Source organism: Scatophagus argus, chromosome 18 (genome assembly GCF_020382885.2).
Source record: "Scatophagus argus isolate fScaArg1 chromosome 18, fScaArg1.pri, whole genome shotgun sequence".
In the NCBI taxonomy this organism is placed as follows: domain Eukaryota; kingdom Metazoa; phylum Chordata; class Actinopteri; family Scatophagidae; genus Scatophagus; species Scatophagus argus.
Window position 1 is genome coordinate 4,947,459 of NC_058510.1, and position 20,804 is coordinate 4,968,262.

The 20,804-nt window shown below is 39.7% G+C and overlaps 2 protein-coding genes across 4 annotated transcripts in view; one reads left to right on the forward strand and one right to left on the reverse strand.

Annotated features, from left to right (window-relative positions):
- Nucleotides 1-631: 631 nt before the first annotated feature.
- On the reverse strand, nt 632-7,766 carry LOC124049644 (suppressor of cytokine signaling 6). The gene is made up of 3 exons (XM_046371537.1): nt 7,056-7,766; nt 6,519-6,588; nt 632-5,629 (listed from the first exon to the last, which is right to left on the reverse strand). The coding sequence occupies exon 3, from the start codon at nt 5,501-5,503 to the stop codon at nt 3,893-3,895; it is 1,611 nt and encodes a 536-aa protein (XP_046227493.1). The 5' UTR covers nt 5,504-5,629; nt 6,519-6,588; nt 7,056-7,766; the 3' UTR covers nt 632-3,892.
- A 5,708-nt stretch (nt 7,767-13,474) lies between these two features.
- rttn (rotatin) overlaps nt 13,475-20,804 on the forward strand; it is a 30,396-nt gene continuing 23,066 nt past the window's right edge. For 2 of the 3 annotated variants that reach the window (XM_046371320.1, XM_046371321.1), the window contains exons 1-15: nt 13,475-13,656; nt 14,008-14,195; nt 14,380-14,569; nt 14,767-14,865; nt 14,954-15,044; nt 15,204-15,318; nt 16,521-16,671; nt 16,893-17,058; nt 17,576-17,766; nt 17,999-18,114; nt 18,995-19,162; nt 19,271-19,483; nt 19,724-19,836; nt 19,938-20,064; nt 20,389-20,514. In XM_046371320.1, coding sequence (XP_046227276.1) covers nt 13,626-13,656; nt 14,008-14,195; nt 14,380-14,569; nt 14,767-14,865; nt 14,954-15,044; nt 15,204-15,318; nt 16,521-16,671; nt 16,893-17,058; nt 17,576-17,766; nt 17,999-18,114; nt 18,995-19,162; nt 19,271-19,483; nt 19,724-19,836; nt 19,938-20,064; nt 20,389-20,514 — 2,085 coding nt within the window. In that variant the 5' untranslated portion in view covers nt 13,475-13,625. The remainder of the gene's footprint in view (nt 13,657-14,007; nt 14,196-14,379; nt 14,570-14,766; nt 14,866-14,953; nt 15,045-15,203; nt 15,319-16,520; nt 16,672-16,892; nt 17,059-17,575; nt 17,767-17,998; nt 18,115-18,994; nt 19,163-19,270; nt 19,484-19,723; nt 19,837-19,937; nt 20,065-20,388; nt 20,515-20,804) is intronic. The other variant, XM_046371322.1, reaches the window with a different exon arrangement.

Consider the following 20,804-nt stretch of genomic DNA (forward strand, 5'->3'; position numbering starts at 1 on the left):
TTAACAAAGCCTACCTCCTCATCATCATGCAGTCTGTGTTTCAGCAGATCCAAGTCCAAACCTGACACCATTACCCCAACCCCGTCTTCTCCTCTCCCCACTCCATAATGCAGGAATTCACTCAGTGTTCAGTCTTCAGAGCTCACATAAAGTAAAGTTTAAGCAAGGATGGTAGCAATGCTGCTAATCTTTCCCAAGAGTTTCGACTTATTTAAAGACTGCCTGGATTGTCTTTGTAAGTTAAGCGACCACAGCTCTGGGACTTGCTGCCAATTTGTACCCAATGAGGAAAGAAACTCCTTGAGACCTTCATGATTTTATCTATTAACACAACTTCAAGCACCATCAGGCTCTTGCGGAGCACATCACTGGCTCCAAGTGATGGTGTGACTGAAGTCTGTATGCAAGGAGTTTAATCCACCCACGAGGCTAACGACAGTGACGACAGGACCGCTCATTTCAACGTAATTTTACATGAGAATATAAAGGAAAAGATTTTTTTAGAATATAGTTTTATTTATAATTTATAATTGGCAGATACAAAAACTCTTAAACTGTATCCAAAGTGTGCAATAAAATCACTTGATTTTTTTCCCAAAAGAAAAATACAAAAAGATCATCTACTTTGGAAATCTGACAACCAATGTAAACTGGAGTGAACTGGCAATTCTACAGAGGGTTTACTAATTGCTACTAATGCTCTTTTAACTGACTACAGTTTGTTAACAAATTGCAAATCTGCTTTGCTTTCCCAAGATGATAACCAAAGTCATTATGTGTACATACATCTACATTGGTGACATTCTAGTTCCCCATTGTTAAATACAAGAAAGGCAATCATATCCATAAGCAGCACAAATGTGTATAACACATTAAAATGAAATTAGACTTTTCAAATTGTACCAAGATGTTCATGTGAGAGAGAGTAAACAAGAAAAGGAAAGAGGAGGGAGGGGGCAAATAATGTTGTAAACAGTCACCTTCACTCATCGAGATGCACAAAAAACAAAGTGAAAAAAAAAAAAAGTTGGAGCTTGTTAAGTGCGAAACAGCTGTTATTAATTCAAAATTCCTCAGCAGTCTGAACAAGCATCAACCTCTGGAATCAAATACTGAAAGCAATAATGCTTCATAACAAACTAAATATTCAGAAAACTCAGCAGCAACACCATATGAAGCTGGTTCCTGCTTGTCAAAGTTTGATGACAAATTGTAAATTAAAATGGAAATACAAGAAAAAGAACATTGTGTTGAAAAAAACTAACATTTTTACTTTCACATTTCAACTGAAATACATACACACACCCAAAGTCAAATCTAATTTACATCCACATTCTTGCCAGGATCCCGTTCCTTGACAGCCCGTGAGCATTAGCAGGCTTTGATATGGTGCTGGTGCCTTCCCCTTTATATCCCACAGATGTGACATAAACAAAACAATCTCGATTTAATCTAAACAGTTACTTGAACAAACAAGTACAAACGTGTGACTATATTTCTTTTTAAAAACTGCCATCTGTAGGACAACTAGAGGCAGAAAAAGATCCAAGCATGTCAATGGAGAATATTCAAGTGCAAAAATGTTTCCATGTAGTTTTTATGATTCTCATGCTTTCTGTAACTGGTCTGCAGGCAGATAAAATGAATACCTCAAACAAGCGTACATTCCTTTTGTACAGCCCCATCTCCCAGATGGCAAATGTCACAAAAAAAAAAATTCACAAAAAGATTCTAAACAAAATAAAAAAATACATCTCTTGTACACAGAATGTCCAGCCAATGTTTGTGACAGAAAAATCAACCCTCTACACAGCCAAACAGACAACCTAGATCCTCCATTCCTACACAACTCAAAGCTTTAAAATGCTAAGTCTTTAAACATGCAACACCATCCAAAGTTCCTATCTATTTTCTGCTGTGCTAGACTCACGGTAACTTCCTCAGACACCAACATTTCTAAAACTAGAACTATGCGCTAACAACCTACCAAAGTTGTCCGAGAGAGACACTTTTCCAAATACTTTTAAGGACACTGAAGTCACAAAAGATGCTCATTCATAATGTGAAAACACAATTCCCTGTCGAAGTATCCATATAAAGCACTTGCGTAGCAAACTGTGTGTGCTCTTCCCTTTACTCTAGGGCGGTGCAGCTTTGTGGGGACAATGTGAATAAGCAATCGCAAAAACTGTATGCTTTCAACTTTTGTTTTTTTTTTTCCGTGTCCTTGAAATCCACGTAACATTAACGATGCAGCCATGCAGGTGTGATGGAACTTTCCTTATATACTGAAACACTGGCATCATTCCAAGATGGCAAGGAGGACTTAACCCTGGATTTCCCAAGTTCTTTTACCGGAGCTCACACCATTTTTGGGGATTGCTTTGATCTGGGTCCAGCTCATTGCTGGTGTTAAGTGACTAAGAAACAGCCATCCGCACATACAGATTCAGGTCAGCTGACTAGGTCTGTTTTTCAGTTGTAGGTTAATTGAGGGCAATTTTCTTTACTTATAAACTGCCTAAGGTAAATGCAATTGTGCATTAAACAGCTTTTTACTCAAGAGTTGCGCTTAAAAAACACAGACAAAATCTTTCACTCTTACCGTGACATCCTCATTTAGAGTAACTCTACAGTGCCATTAACTGACAGTCTTAAAGCCTTTAGTACATGCAGATACAAGCGTTACAGACAGTGACAAATTGTTAGACCTGAGCTGCAGTGCAGTTTTTGTAACATTCCTAATGCAGAAAGATTTAACTTCTAATGTTAGCATATTTTTAAAAGGGTTATATATCAACTTGATGCTGTTTCAAATGAACAGCACAAAATCCAGCATCATCAGTACCTTTAGGTTTGCACATTATACAACGGCTACGTGCAGCCATACAATTTAAGGCCACTTCTCTGACCAAACTGTTCAAACCCTCAGAAACTGGCAAATTTTGTACACCTTTTGCAATAAAATGTTCTTCATGTTGTGGATCTAGTAAACCCTTTTCATGTTTTTACATCAGTATAGCTTAAAGTATCAAACATGACAAAGTGAAAAATAAAGTCAGGACCAGTATAAGCATCCTGAAGCACAAACGTATCTGTAGTGTGTCAGCTAGTACCATGCCTATGACAGAGTGAAACAGCAGCAGAGGAAGAAACAACAAGCACTGGAGAAGTACTTATGTTTGAAAATTAGCAAAAATCGGGTTAACATGAAAAGCACAGGTTTGTTATCAAAACTTGTTGAAGCCTTGCTGTTTGACAAATTGCATAGTATAAATGCAGAATGATGTTCTCATGTGCAGTCTGATTATGCAGAAGGATGGTAACACTGCACAGTCTTACAAGTGATAAAATGCAAAAGATGATCAAAATTGGTCAGTCTGCAGAAAGGTTAAAATTTGATTTTTAAAAAGAAAAAAAAAATCACTGCTGCAATTCTTCATTGCTTCATTCTTCAATTCATTTTAAATGTACAATTTAGTGGATAAAATTGAATGAATTTTTAACTTCATGGTTAGGGTTTTATCTTTCTCAAACGCAGATGACAAATTCATGGAAATCTGCTCTGCTTGCACATCTGAATGTTACACTTAACCATACATTATGTTGCAAGTCTAATGTTGGCACATAATATATGCAACTAAAATAACTTGGCTGCATACCTCTGTTATATTTTGCAGTAGATTGTGTAGAGGCTCCCTAAGAGCAGTGGAGGAAAAAAAAAACCCAGAACAGTGGAATGGAGGACTTAACAGTGACAGAGTCACCTGGACACAAATCAAGAGTCACCAAAACCAATCACCTCAAAACCGTGGTCATCTGTAAACCTTGTTTCAATCTCTTAACTGAACACAAAAGTGCAAATTGCTACCACTGTCCTATCTGTGTGTCCTCAGTAGTGCTTCTCCTGCAGATAATCTTTCATCTTGTTAGGTAAGGGCAGTTTCTGGATTAGGTCTATCCTTGTGTATTGTCTAATGACAAAGCGACAAAGGTACTGCAGGGAGCGCACTTGCATAAACCGAGATACTGGGTTGGTTAGTCTGACAGGGTAGGTTGCAGACCCTGGTAAGCGAGACCTGGAATAGCAAAAAGCTCCATTTTCTGAGTCTTTGATAGAGTGTTCGATTAAGTCAACAATGGACGTGTGTCCCTCCACATCAGGCTGCTCATAAAAGCTGAAACGTCCATTTGAGTGTTCAATGCGGGTGTGGAGGGTTTTGCCCTGCGACCTGAAACTCAGGCTGAGAAGGTACCTGTCGTCTGAGCTGTCTCTGACCAGGAATGAGCCATCAGCCAAGTTGACCAGCTTTTCCTCTGCCTCCCAACGTGTGATAGGGCCCCAGTACCAGCCCTGTCTCGCCAGCTTCTTCAGCTCCTCTGTCAGACTGGTGACAACCATGGGACCACTGCTCTGGACCGAATCGTACACCCGACTCACTCCAGGAGCTGAATTTGGGTCAAAATTGAGGTGGTGTCTTACCCTCTCAGCAACCTGGCTGTCTGAAGAGCTGAACCCTGAAAAAGTCCTGGGAATATGTCCATTACTAGTTATGGGCGGCAGGAGTGGCGAGAGAGGTGGTGGGACCTCTACTCTAGAGCTTTGGAGCATCACACCAGCAGAACCAATGAGAAGACTACTAACTGAGGTTTCCATGAAGAGATCTGGAGGCATCCCACTAACCAGTTCATGTTCCTCCTGTCCCTGGTCTGTGTGGAGGGACCCATTGTCCGCTTCAGTCACCACCTCCATAGGAGAGGAGCTGTCCAGGCAGAAGGAGTGGGACCCTTCTGGGTACATTCCTTCATCTAAAGGCATTGTGTACTGGATGTAGTCCTGGGGAGTCAAACCCAGCACCACAGGCACATCATTTTCATCAATATTTAGATGCAGCTCACCATTTTGTGGCTGCTGGAGATTCTTTAGGGATTCTGCTTGGTCTTGAAAGAGCCCTTCCATCTGGAAATCATGAAATTCCTTACGGACACCATTTAAGTTGGGACTCGGGCTGGGGGAGTGAACCATGGCTTTAACCTTTACCTCCATCTTGATACATGCCTCATCAGAGTTGACTGACCGCAGAGGCCATGGTGAGGGGCTATAATGGTGACTCCGTAGGGAAGCAGATCTAAGAGGTCTCTGGGCTTTCACCTCGTTGAAGCTGATGGGCACAGACGAGGACGAAAAGGTGTCATCGTCATCGACTGAGCCTATGGCGGAGGAGCTGCCTTTCACTTTTGTCTTCTGCTTGGCAGACAGTCTCCTCTTTAGTGATCCCATGAGGCCTTCGCTCTTTGAGCGGCTCTTATTCTGCCCACCTTTGTCCTCTTCACCACCAAGGTCACAGCCAGAAAGCTCTTTGGTGTAACAGCCCCCAAAAAGTGACTCTTCCTTGGAAAACTCTGTAGTCACCGAGGGCTGCTGGAGCATGACAAAGTCACCCTCCTCTTTGCCCTTTATGCTGAGGGACTTGCGAATGGTCTTAAGGCTTATCTTCTTCATTCTGACAGGCCCTCCAAAGTGGGGGCATGGGATGGCTCCCCTGGTATCCTGATGAAAGCGCTATCCACAGTATCCTCTCATCAGGCCACACGACGTAAGTCATACATACAGCAGTGCCATCAAACCCTGCCAAAAGAAAAACACACAAGATTATAGCTATTCAATGTTTAGTCTTCCAGTACTTCCTAAAGTAACACACATATCACAGCAGAGTGAAAAACTTTAATTTAACAAAGCTACAGCCAATTAGTGCAGTCCCCATGTATTTATATAGTAAATATTATTTGCTATATTGAGTCTGTTTGGGCCACAACTGGCAATTACTTTAAATCTTTAACAAAAATAAATTCTTGGTTAAGCATTTGATCTATAAAATGTCAGAAATGATAAAAGCTAATTTTGATTTTCTAAAGTCCAATGAAATGTCAACAGTTATTTCTCTCACCAACATTCAAAAAGTAACAGACATTCAGTTTAGTCACATACAAATAAGAAAAGTAGCAAAACCTTATAGCTGAGAAGCAATAACCTAAAAATATTTGGTATTTTAGCTTGAAAGATTATTAAAAAATATTAAGCAATCATTAAAATAAGTTATTTTTCTGCTGACTGAGCAATAGTTTCAGCTCTAAACTCTGTACTTCCAATACAGTGGATTTTAAATACTGTCACAATGAGATTAAATTGCTGACTTTCAGGTTGGGTGTGATTCATTTCTATGTCCATACTGCATAATACCTAATAATACCTGAAAGTTAGCACCTACACCTCATTATTCTGATGTAAATGCAAAGTGCTGGGCTGTTGTTCCAAACAACAGAAAATGTGCCACTACAACTCTTCACCAATCACACTGTATTAAAAGTCATGACTTTGCCTGTCTATCTGTCAAAAAAAAGCTATGACAGTTCTGGCAAATCAAGACTCAAGAAAACAGTAGCTAGAGACATGTGCCACTTAAAGCACCTAAATAAAGCTCTAAGACAATCAAGACGGCTGCAATCTGATTACTCACCATTATGTGCAGGAAAATGGTGACTCAGTTGGATGGGTCAAGTTCCACTTCCACCACCTTTCATTTGATGCTAGGAAAACCAAAGTCAGCTCATATGAAAAGGTGCTTCCTCTTTTGATTTACGCGTTATTTTACAAAACAATAACATGTACTTATATAATCACAATAAACAGTGCGTGTTAATACAGTCAATGTTAGCATGGTTTGTCCTGACCTGGCAAGGCCTACGGACACAATAGTATGTCTTTGGCGTAGCTGCGTTTGCTAATTTGTGGCTTTAATGACAATACGCTGAAAATACATGCTCCACCTACGCTGCAATTGATAACATAAACTTTAAGAATATTAAGAGCACAATAAACAGGGTTATTCGACAGAAATCGCCAATTTAACAAATGTTTATTTCCTTGTATGCTAACACCAAATAGCAACGGCCACTTACTTTGTTAGCACATCTTTTACTACTTATCTACTTTTAAATAAATTTGTAACCTACAACATTTTTTAAAAAGATAAGCACACCATATTGTCTCTTACCCGGTCACTTCTGCTTGTCTTACTTGTCGAAATAACCCAGAAGCGTTGGTATTTGTCTTTTACAACACGTTCATGAGAGGTTCGCTCCTGAAAGCTAATGTTAGCTTGGCTAACGTTAGCTTACTAACCAAGCCAGTCAGCTAGCTTTGTTAACATCTGCAGTCGAAAACATTACCGTTAGCTTCCCTTTAGGCAGCTTCTGTGCCCAAACTGCAGTCTAGAGCTTTTATATGGTCGGAGCTGGTTGTTCTCTAAATGTGCGGGTTTACGTTGCCGACCAGAAGAATGACACAATGAGATGACATCTTTCTGTCTAGGTTGGCTAACACTTTGTAGCTTACGGCCTCTTCCTTTCTTCCTTTGTTGCCTGTTGAATTGTGGGAGCAGATTGAGATGCAGCGAATCAAACGCACTCAGCAGCCACAGCAAGTTTCTACATCCCAGAGACGGATGCTACCCTGGCACTGATCATGTCCATATTTTCACTAAATCGATGACTAATAATAACTAATTAAATGGCTAATGGCATTTCATTTAGTGCTATTATTTGGAGACATCTGAAGTTGGAATTTGTTTTAGGCTATTGAATGAATGGTTAGAAAGAGGATTATATCATCTGAACACCTACACAAATTTGGCCCAGTGAAGTGAATTAGTAATAGTCCTCCATCCCTAAAGAACTTACCACTGAACGCTTCTGAGCAAAGTATTTTACTATGATTGCTCTAAAGGTGCTGCTCATTTGCCAAAAGCAGAAGGATGTGGTTGAACAGCTCTGAGGCATGGAGCAAGGTGTTGCAACAAAACAGGCATGGTCTGTGAACTTCTGCTAAAGTACCTTGAGTTTAAGTTTCGTGTTTTAAAATGAAAGAAGTGAATATGACACAAAGATATATGGTGCAAAACAATGGTTGGCCCTTTTACACAGTGTTTATATTAGTTTTCTTGAGTGTCTAAGCAAAGAAGGTGTAAAAGTGTCTCACCGAATGCCAGTGCATGAAAATTCAAAACACATAAGTCATTCCACAGGAAATTCAGAAATGGAAATGAATGTGCTGCATTGCAGAGAGAGAGAGAGAGAGAGAGAAAAGATTGGACAAGAAAAACGGTTAAACATGGAGTAGTTGCTGCAGAAAGTTGCCTGTTCAGTCCACTCATGTTCACAGAGACATAAATCATCTCCCTGGCCCGCATGAAATCATTAGATACACAGTCTAGGAAATTATTTTGCATTTGTACAAATTACTAAAGATAAATTCCTGCTAAATTGTCCCAGAGAGTTTCTTAAAATGATTCTTTTTGTAAGGAGACTGTAGCATGTGTTAATAAAGAGTGATTTTGTTTTTTTTGTTTTTATTGTTCCAAATAATTGTCCTCACAAATATATGGTCCGGCGTTTCATCCAAAATGTCACATCTTGAATGTTTTCTAGCTATGAAATGTGACTCTGAAATCACAGATATTCTTTTTGTTTTGTTCAACCAAGTTGTGTGTAGTAGTCTATGATTCAATACAGCAGCTGCTCATGAAAATGCTCAAAAATGCTAATGACCTAAACTTTTTTTTGTACCTTTACTTTAAAGCAAGGAATTTGGACTTTTTAAAACTGTTTTCGCTTGTTAGCATGCAATTCACACCATGCAGTTTTAATACACTGTATAACGTTCCCTCAATACAAAAATCAGAATTCCTTTTTCCGATATCAAATAACTGCAGAAAAATAAACAGCTATCTCCCCCCCCCCCCCTAAAGCTGGCTGTGCTTAGAGCCTTTACACAGGAAGTTCTTTTTAATTCTTATTCTAGCAACATCAAGTTCTCCAAGTATTTTTTGTGTATTTGATACAGCGACTAAGACTTGAACTCTGAAATGATACATTGCTTGCCTAATTAGTGTCACTATTGTTTTAAAGTAGATTGTGTTTACCACTGCCAGGCTAATTTGGTCCATATACTGAACATTACATTGTTTTTTCCACACTGTCAAGTGTATGGCAGTCCTTCGCCAACCTGCTTAGGGTAGCTGTGTGCAGACAGGCTCTATGCAAAGACTCTAATTACCAGGCCCTATTAGGGTTGATCAGGCTGCCTTCACTTGATGTGTTGGCACAGAAGGGGGAGGGCTGGTGGAGCGTGAGGAAAGAGGGGTGGCAGCTCTTAGATATAGCACCAAGGACACTGGGAAGCAAGGGTGCAATGTTTCTACAAGCTAAATTAGACCTGACAAACAAACTTTAGTATGGTTGATATTTGTTGCCAGACAGTAAAAACAAGTAAATATTCAGCCGTGGGCATAGCCCAGTCTGTTTCTTGTCATGCAAGGATAAACAGCTCAGATAGTTTCTAATTGCAGGCTGCTTAGATTTTACATAAATTAAATCTCACTGTATAGGAATGGAGTATCAACATGGTGTTGCCAAACACCATTGAGCACAACATATGAGGGCATTAAGCCTCTCTCACCCTCACTCCCTCTCTCAAGATCGATATTTCCAAAAGAATTTGAATTTATGTATAAGCACGACTCAAAACACTGAACCTCAAGTCAGGATGGAACACTATACACATGGAGTAGGCCACACTGTTTAATGAGACATCTCTACATGTGGGGAAGCTCTCTGTGTTTCATCTTAATTTCAAATGAACACTGTATCAGCCATAAATTTTGTGCACAATATGTCTTGCGCTTGCTGCAGTTTGACTTATTCGTTTGACTTGACTCCTTTGCCGATGGGGGGATTGTCGGGGGCCCCTCGATGCCCACCCTCATAACCTCAACACTTGCAGCGGAGCGGAAGACGGGTGCTGGCATGTCAAACAGTGACAGGGCCAGTGGGACCACTTGGGTTTTGTTTCAGGAATGACTGTGGAATAACATAGCTTCAAAATACAGTCTGAGCATTTATGGGAAGGATGATGTCCGCACCTCAGCCTCATTGTTTTTGTGTCTCACTGTGATTTCAGCATGTTCATTTTCCATCTTCTTTTTAGCAAGCTTTTTAGCAAAAATGCCTCACGGCTGGGGCAGTCAATCATATAACTTTTTCCCTCCTTACATAAGAGGTCTTCAAAGATGCATTAATTACATTACACCAGCTGCATCCACATACAATGTAATGACTCAGCTACAGAGACTTGAGCTCAGTCCAAACAGCTGCCAATGAATTAATTGTCTGCGCTTGCTTATGTTTTCCAGCTCTGTTCTAATGTCACCCTTGATTTAACATTATTAATACTTCAAGTACAACTCCTTGTATTTTGATGCCATATGGGGTGCTGAATTTTGGACAATTAAAATAATGATATGATTAATTAGCTGATTTGACCTTGTTTTGTGCATGAAATGCTATGCGGGTAACAATTAGTCCTTTTGCCCAGAAGCCCTTCTGAGACATTTGGTGATAGACTTATCGTGCATGGCTTAGTTTATTTTAGTTTTCTCACATTTCAATTTGCATTCACTTTTAAAGTTCTTGAATGTGCTAAAAAGGACTTTGTAAAAGGAGAGAGGAGTTCAGAAAAGCCGTGGAGTTATTTTTTCTTTTTGCTGTGGGGTAGTTTGACTTTTTTTTCAGAGAACACAAGAGAGTCTTTTAATTTTAACTTATCCCAAATTTATATTTTGGCCTTCACTTGTGAGAAAACAAAAATTTCTTCACTATTAGAGGGCTTATTTTTCTCTCCACATTCAACCAGCTGTGAGGGCAAACATGTCAGTTGTGAGAAACACACAATACACAATTTCATGGATATTAGTGACTAAATATTATTTTTTCCACCAGTTGTTCCATCCTTCATATTCATCTGCATATTAACAGAAGGTTTTAAAAAGGTGTGTGTCAGTTGCCCAATATAGTAATGCCATTACTCAAATATAGTCTCCCATTTGGTGTTCCTTTATTCTGGAATACACACAATTTTGTTATGTTTGCCATACATTTAGGAATTGCTATTCTAATGTATGCCTTGGTAGTCTATTAGCTATTGTGAAAATTACTATTACATTAATTTATTAAGCTTTAAATTACATCATACCATCTTAAAATCTTTAAGCTTAGGTTTCAGTAGTTTTTAGTTGTAAAACAAATTGGTTACTAAATATTGACAATGTGTCAAGCAAATGGACCAAATAAAACATTAACAATGCTGCAGAGGGTTGTGCTTTATCAAAAAAGTGAAATGTAAGATTCTACCTCCCTCACCAACTCAATAATTCTTATACAACCCCTAATTCATTTTCAATTTGTTTTGTTTGTGTTTAAAGCTTGAAACACTGGAGGCTAAATCCATATATTCTTTTACAGCTATATACAGCATGCAGTCTCAACTAGCCTCCAAAATGAAATGTACATCAGTACGGTGTGCTCCATGGCTTCTGTCCAGGTTGGCCAAGATGGTCAGGGACACGATGACTCATGATCAGTTTTAACTACAGTGAGGGTCCAGAGACTGGGAGGCTTTGAGAATAAATCTGGCCTCAAAGTATTTCAGTTGGCATGATATCCACTCAGATATCAAGCTAACATCCTTTAACAGCCTGAGGTGGTTTCTGGCATAAGAGTAATTTAGCCTGAGGTAAAATATATGCATTTGAAACCACAGGCAATTAAAGGTTAAAAGTACACAAAATGTAGCTTCAAACTAAATACTCACTATAAATCTTACAGTCACACAAAGGTTTACAAGTATTTTAAATGAAAGGATAAATACAGTTTTTAGGACATGAAGAAAATTCACAAACAAAAAGAAGCATCTGATAAGGCTTCTGGGAGAAAAGCAAAGCTTGTGTCTGAGATTTAAAAAAAAAAAATTACAGCGCTGAATGACATATACTTTACTCCATATTTTAATTTATTTAAAGTGAAGTTTTGCTTCCTGTCTGCAGTGTAGGCTAACAAATGATCCAAGGCACACATTGCTTGTCAAACAGAATGATGTGGAGTACTGTTTGGATCAGACTCAACAGCCATTGAGAGCTCCTGGTCTGACCTTGGGCGATGTATTTTTCCACAAGGTAAAGAAGACTTTTTTCAGCTGTTTGAATGTTTCTCACTCTGTGTTCTCATTGTATATCTGCAGAATGGCAGACTCAGCCTTATATATCGCATCAGAGTCTGGGGGAACTGAAATACATTTTTTATCTTCCTCGGGTCAACAGACCCTTTGGCAGGACCATCAATATGACTCATGTTGTACAGGGAAGGTCTGTTCCAACCCACAAAACATGATTCTAAATTCTGGTCATGATGTTATGCAAAGATACATAATAAACAAATATGTTACACAGAATTAGGGGTTTGTGCATCTGGAATTTGAATATTTGGCTCAGTGCGCAGTATATATGATATAAGATGCTCTGGAACAAGTATAGATATGTGTGATGTTTGCCTAAAACGACTGTGGTAAAATGTACCTACATGTGTTGAAGTAATGGATAATGAAAGCACAAATTATTATTTTCCTTTTACTTCTCAAACTTGTCGAAGGTGAGAGTAGAATATACAGTATGCAGCCAAATTAATTATGGGCTTAAATCCCTCTGGAATTCTCAAGAGCTGTGTGATTATATCATTATCATATTAAATTATCATTTGCTAACTTTGTTAATTATCACCCTGTCTGCTGATCACATTCACATCACATCTAAAGTGTGCGATCTTGTGCAATCGGATTAATTTACACACAGAAAATAATTTATGCTCGCACTTGTGTTAAGAGGCAATGCACATCAACTTTGATTTTTGAGAACGCTGCTGTTTGAAGAGATTAATTTAATGACAAGATAATGTGGATGCTGTCAAAACGTCATTCAGTATCTAAGCAATGCAAAAGCCTTCAGTGATTTTGAAACATGCTTTGAAACACCGATGATCCTGGCAATAAAAATTGCTTCAACATGTTTACATAACATTTCAAAAGATCAGATGAGAGATGTGCCATAAATTGGAACATCACTTGTGTCATTTCACAAACTCTGTTGACAGAAAGGCTCACCCACAGACAGGAATTCTTGGGTCATAACCTTATCTGTTGTGATCTACCTTGTCCTAAAAAGGTTTTTGGGACTGCCAGTGCCATTAGTGGTGTGGTAAAGGTGAAAGATAAAATAACACACCTTTTTTACTTCTTCCACTGCTACAAAGGTGGATTGATGTAAAGGACCAGGTTGCCAATTACTTTTAACTTTTATGTCTTTTTGGCTGGTTTTGTAACTGCTGTTTCGCTGTTCCAAAGTCACTTGGATCTTTCTATATAATTTTATTTTAAAGGGCTGATTAGCAAGTTTCCCTTGCTTACGTTATTGTTTCTAGATAGCGTAAATGTTTTGTGGAAGTACATCATTAACTCTTTTGTGTTTCATTTTAGTTTCAGTTTATCCTACACAGTTTTGTCCCCTGAACGCACCCTGGCGACAGGAAGTGGAGTGACGCTGGCGCGTTTGTTAAAAACAGACTCGGGCAGACGTTGTTGACATGACGCTAATAGACAACCACTTACTAAACTGACAAGCCTCGACTTTTTAAACCTTTTTCCACCCGGTTTTTACACCGAGAGTCGATATATATTGAACATGGAATTATCTCCACTTATAAAGAAAATAGGTACGCTAAATTATTAGCTAAGCAAATGTAGCTTAGGAGCCTGACTATACCTGAACTGACGTTAACAAAACCTATCAATTGTCTAATTAATATTAGCCGCTTGCATGCTAACGTTAGCTTACAACGGTATCCTACTGTAGCTGGGCTGTACTTTTATCTGTAACGGTATTCTAACATGAGAAAGCAGAGTTGTAGAGTTATTACGAGTTATTACGCTAATAATAAGTAACTTTACCAAAGTCTATAAACTTTCCTGGACTTCCACCAGACTTTAGCTAGCTGTTGACTAACGTCCGCTAAACAGAAACAAAACATCGCTAACTTCTCACGTTATTTTTCTGCAAACCTTAGGCCACTCTTTGATGGAGATAAGAGTTCGAGCATTGAAGAGCATCATATGCAAACTGGACCATTCCCTGATTAGCGTCTCTGACATTGTCCAAGAAAAGATGCTGTTTGTGTACCTTCTTGAATGGTTCAACTTCCCTGAGGTGCCAATGCAGGAAGATGTTCTTGTGTTGCTCTCAACTTTAGCAAAGGTAAATTCTCTGCTAGATTATAGCTGCATTACAAGGTGAGTCCTGTCGGTACCGAGTATTTGTATTTGCCTTTGTGCAATGTACTTGTACTTTATGTGCAGGACTGTAAAAGAATACATTTACACATACCAAATTCTATGTTTTTCATTTCATGACTATTTATTTTGTCATTTTGTCTTCGAAGCATCCTAGTGCAGCCCAGATGCTAAGAGACGTTGGGGCAGTGGACTTTCTCACCCAACTGTCTCCTCATGTAGAACCCAGACTGCGAGCTGTCATCGATGGAACCTTGGACCAGCTGTTCCAGCTACCTGAGCTACTCCCCAGTCATGCAGTGCTTTACTCGCATGAACAGCGCGGTACAACTCCAACAGGTGTTGGAAGTTACGGCCAAATAATTGTTTGTTTTGAGTCTCCTACAAACTGCTAAAAATTCACAATTGTATGTCGTGAGAGATGGGAGAGATTGGTGCGTGTCATCTGTTTACTTTGAACAGATCGTTTAACGGTTTGATAAAATGCTTGCAACATCTTTAGTGGTAATTTAACAAATCTGGTGTCTGTGTTGTAGCACCTACAGTTGTTCCACCCGAAGAGCATTTTCCTAAGATGGGCTATTTCCACACGAGCATACAAAACCATACAGATGTGCCACCTCAGAGGATAGCAGGTAACAGTATTTTGAATACTTAATATACATGATTTCTGTCTATAATTTTTTTACGTTTTACATATTTCATCCCTCTTGTATTGTACAGTGCACGGGTCTGTGAGATGTCTGAAGTTTTCTGTGTTTCCATGGCTAACTTTGACAAACACAGACAGACACATACTTTCATCCAATGACAGGTGAGAGACAGCACGTGTGTATAACAAACAGAATATGCCTAATTAAATCCCAGTGCAAAACTGCAGGAAACAGTTGCTATTAGAACATGTTAACCAGACTAAGAATCTGACAAAATAGTTATTACTCAGTTTAAATATATCTGCTTTAATTCTAAACAGTTCCCTAAGGAGCAGCAACCCCAACTTGGTGCGGACCACTTGTGAACTTCTGCGTGATGTCATTATGCAAGACTTTCCTGCAGAGATCTTCCTGCAAAGGCCCAGTATTGTAAAGGTATCATTACACAACCATTATCCTATGCTATAACCAATAATTTCAGAATGACTGACTTTTCTTATCATTTCACATACAGTGACTTTGTTTTGAATGTTTGAGTGTCAACTGAATGTATATTTTTTTTCAAAAAAATATATAATTAAAAATTAAAGTTAACAATTAACTTAGTTTTTAACACTTTATTCAATATGTGTGACAAAGACAAAATTAAAAATGTTGATGAGGAATGTCATGATGAATGTTTTTTTTTTTTCACATCAGTTCGATGCTTGTATTGTTTTGACGGGCTTGAGTGACCAAGTTGTAATAGAATTTTATTGGATGGTCACTGTAGCTACTGTCAAAATAATATCCTGTCAAATAGTGCCCTTGAACAAAGCAGCAATTTGTAATGCAGTGTCCCTGATCTTGTGGGAGGTTGTGGAGGCCTCTGGAGGCTTACTTTGCTTGAGAAGGCACTAGATTGCTGTGAGGATGTATTTTGGTCATGATGTACCTCTGCAGGGGTTGTAAGTCCTTGGTCCGGTATTTTGCTTCATCCTCTCATCAGCCAATCAGAGGCTGTGTTCCTAACTGTGTATGTGTTGAAGCCCAAATCTCAAATGCATTGTGCATCTGTTATCCTAGCTATTCATTTCATTGGCACAGATAGAAGAGTGTTGGAGGAGACATAATTTTGCCCTGATGAGCCACTGTGAGTGAACATTACTATTTTGTTAATAAAGTGGTGCATAACATCACATCGGTCTCAAGGCAGTATTAGCGTACTGTCACCCAGCCGTCTCCTCATCAAAAAGAAATCGTTATGGGAAGGTACTTTTCTTCTTGTGGCTTTTCTTGGCTCTCCTTTCAGTTGCTCGAGCTGTTAAGCTAAATTAAAAGACTTGAATTTAGAGACACGACATCATTAGCTGCAGAGGGCAGGGAATCTGAACTTGGAACAAATTGCTGCTTCAATAATTTGATTCCACTTGCCCTTTTTATTAAGCAAACTTTATTACAACTTTTTATCACTGTCTTAGTTTAGGTGCATTTTTCATCTTGGGTTCTGTTTGTAAACAGAACCATAAAACAATATATTTGCCCAATTACAATAACATCCTATTTGGATAGTAGTAGTTGTTAATTATGGTTTTAGAAAACCTTTCCATAACTCAGCTTCACAGTAAAAACAATGCACTTCCCCCCTCTGCTTTCAGAACCTTCTGTCACTGTTGAGGCTGGGTTTGGGTAAAGGTGAAGCGAGCTGCCTGCACTTGCAGTCTCTTTCCTGCCTGCGGCAGCTTTGTGTGGGGCTGAGGAGGAGACTACGCTTTCATCAAGATCCAAGCTTCTACTCTACAAAGCAAGGTAGCATGCTTTATAGGTTATCCTGATGTACAGATCTTTTTACATGCTGATAGAATGGATTTCAGGTGGTGACTTATTATTATTGTGTTAGTTCACATATGTTCTTTCACTATACCGTATATCTTATTTTTACTATTATTGTCAAGTCTGTTTTATTGTCCTTTGAGCTGCACTTCTTTTATGAATGGTTCTGTACAAATAAAGTTTTTCTGGTCTTGCAGATCCAGTGTCCCAGAACTCATCCTTTTCCTACTCCCAGGAGGTGCGGACTCAGCGTTCCCAGGCTTCATCTCCGGTGGCAGACTGTTCTCCGCGGCCCTCTGTGGTGGGACGCACAGGCCAGAGAGTCAGGGGAGATGGCCAAGATGGAGATGCAGCTTCCAACAGGTGTGTGAATGTACTCGACATGCATTTGTGCGTTTTAAACAAAGGCTAAAGGAGATTGTACATTTGAAAAAAGGCATAAATGGTATTATGTTAGTCTGTCTATCTTGCTTATAGAAATACATTTTGAAATCATTGAATACTGTCAGTTCTGCTCATCAGACCTTACATGTGACAAGAGAGTCTTACACTCTTTAGGAATTTGTGCACAGTCAGAATTTTTATGATTTTTTTTATGATTATAACAACATTGCAAGTGACACTGGCAACCAACAAATGAAGATAAAATGACTGGAGGATTTTCTTTTTCGTCTTGGATGTGAATAACACCGGCAGCCCTCTAGCGGCTGGTATACAATGTTCAAAATCAGTTTCTGATCCCCATAATAGCATGTTCAGTTTTTTGTGATCCGTATGACTCCAGTACAAGGAGTACTGTATGTGCTGCATCCCTAGGTATGCACTCCTTGTACTGGAGTGATCATGGGTTGACAGTTGTCTTCCTCTGTAATTCATTTAGTGGCAGCTCACACAGAGGTGGAGCAGCACTCCAGGCCCCCAGGCAGACGCCTCAGTCGCCTGCAGATGTTACCCATTTGGCACTTCCTGACATGGCTGCAGAAGATGTCCTGGAGCTGCAGTTACAGCAGCTCACTTTGGCTCAGTTCACTGTTGCCACCATGGAACATGCTATACCACTGCTGAAGACAGGTAAGAGTCATTGTAGTCTTGGATGTAAAGGGACATGGGAGAAAAGATATTTTTAAATTATATTAATTAAGTGTCACCGTTTTTTGGTTTTGTTTTTTGCTTGAAGAAAGATCAGATATTGCAAATAAGCTCTCACCTGTTTGACTGCATTCACTGTATCCTGTCATCATTTGATCTTTATGGAAATATCTTCCCTTGCTCTTGCTCTGTTTCTTCCTCACATCATTCTCAGAGGGTTCGCACGTGTTCCTTCGTGTTCTGGAGCTGCTGTGCGATGCCGTCCTCCTGCTCAGGGACAGCATTTGTGAACTGGTCTGGGACGATCACAGCCTGGTGGGGATGGAGCTGGCAAGTCAAAACACAACTCATGACAGCCTCTTATATAGATGAATGGATCCACTTCACTGAAAAGGGGGAACTGGGTTGGCCACAAGACAATTTGCCACGACACACAGCCATACGGCACTCAACTGTCAAGGAGAACTGTGGGCATGTGATTGAGCTGAATGAATTATATAAGGTTACAAAGGCTTTCTGCTGGTTACAAAGAGCTTCTCACACATGCATGCATAACTCCTGCCTGTACCTGAGTGTTTATCCAAGCACAGAATTGTTGGGTTAGTAAATGTCTTAATTTATTATGTGTATTAAGTCCATACAATGGATTGTGTTATACCAATGTTTTGTTTTTTTTTTCACTGTGCAGAATCGTTTGTTATCCTCCTGACTGTTTAAAGGGTATGTTGCAATGCAGGGGGACTTATACACTTGTCAAACCCAGGCCCCTCTGGCCCTCTGCTGTTTAATACATGCCCAGAGACTTGCAGCCTGAGACCTGTTTTGTCATCTTTATGTGGAGAGCAGCTTCTGTGTGCCAGACCTCTAGGTTTTTCCTATGGGAACGGGCTGAAGTATTCATGCCAGCCACGGAAATGCACAGGGCATCTACTGCCCCCTGCTGGTGCATATCTTACATTGTTCAATTTCTACTCCCAGAACAAAGTGGCTGAGAATAGATTGTTCCAATTTATTCAAATTGAGATGGGGTGGATCTGTATCTCGTCCCAAAATAACCCTGAAATCTGATTACATTCAATTCCTAACCCCTGGAACGAACAATTTTTCTCTTGGCTTTCAGCCAGTAGCTGTGTGTCGGTGCAGCACGTGTATTACTCTGTTTGTGTGGCATGTGTGCTTTTGCCTACATTTCTGTCTGTGTGCATTTTAGAAGGAGAAGCTGCAAGCCTGTATGGAACTGCTGGGGGATATCCTCGGCTACCATGAGAGCTATTCACCAGACATTCCCCGCAACTCTCAGGTTCATCACAGAATGGCTTACGTAGCCACTGCTGTATTCACCATTAAATTCCTACAGACCATTCTTCCTCCGGAGAAGGTGTGTGTGCGTGCTTGTGTGACCAAATCTCAATGCTTTCATGATGGTTTTCTGTTATGACTTTAACTCCAAAATAGGAGAAAATTAAGGTTTCCTAACCTCATCCAGGCCAGTGACAATCTCTCAGAAAGCACGGCAACAGCTATTTTCCACCTGTGCTTGGACACGTCATTGGGAGGTTTATTACCCAGCATGCAAGAGGCAGCAGTAGCTTACTTGGAGCAGGTGAGCTCTGACCGCCATGATCTCTACAGGAGGGTGACCCGTGCTGCCCTCTGGATGGAATCCACTTGCAACTTCCTCAAGGAAGCACATGATGAGGTATGAGCTGCGTGTCACCTTATTATTATCATTATTTCTACAATAGTAGCTCTGTAGTCTACAGAGAGAGCATAAAAGCTTTTACAAACATACAACCTACATTTCTTAAACTAAAAATCATATAACTGTCACCAGTTGGGGCCCTCGGGCTATAACAAAATCTGTGACTCATACCTGCATTTTTGTGTTCATTCACTGATTTTTTTTTTCTTTTTTTTTTTTTATCTTTTCTTAACCAAGGGAGAAAAGAACTGGTTGGAGTTACTGGAGCTGGCAGACCAAGCCATAGAGGGTTTCCCATTTCACCAACACTTACCCATCATCAAGGAATGTGTTCACATCTGCTCCTACCTGTACGATAAAGACCATAGTTTCTTGCAATTTGACATCACTCATTTATACTGCTGCATTTATATATTAAATATTCTAATTCCTTTTGCTTGCCCATCACCAGGTGGAAGTTTGATCAGCCCAGTCCGCTCCTCCAAACAGAGAGCCAGAAACTTCTCCTCAAGCTGCTGTCACATCCCTTACTGCCTGTCAAGACGGAAACATATGAACAGTCTTTAAAACTGGTCAAGGTCAGAGCAAGCCATCTTCTGTGGATAGTCAGAGTTTAAATGAGAGTGTACAAGTTCACGGCTGGAATTATAGCTGCTAAATCCATAATGTGGGGCACCCATATGTAAATAAGTAGGGTGAATGTGGATGAATCACAGATCTTTGACAGTGTGCTGTTAAAAAGCCACTTGACATTTGAAATCAGTCTTCCTTTTCATTTTTACTTACCACCATCTAGAGTACATGGCTACATTTAAAGTGAATTGGAACTCTTGTAAGCGAGCACGAGTGAGAGGATAGTGATAATTTATGATGTGCTTCGGTGTGATTGCATACACCCCTAGGACTGCCTTGGCATCCAGAATGTGTCACGACAGGAACCAGGAGCCTGTGGTGGAGTCAACTTCCTTCTCCACCACAGGGTGCTCTACGAAATTAGCACTTTTGGTCTCCAGGATTCTGCCGAGAAGGTGTGTGTGCTTCTTGTATTTATATTAGAATTAAATTAGACCTTTGGATCTTGCTCATTTCAGCCACTCCTTTAGTATGTTAAGTATGTTAGCTGGTATGTAAGTCAGGTTTGAAAGGAATAAATGTAATCAATGCAGGTATTCATGAGGGTAAAAGTACAGGGATTACTGTGTGTTGTGTGTGTCAGTCTTCACTGGGGTCATGTAATTTATACATTTAAAAGGCTGTCACTTACAGTACATTCTTGTAAATGTTTTACCAGCGGCGCCTTTGTGAACTCAGCAGTTTA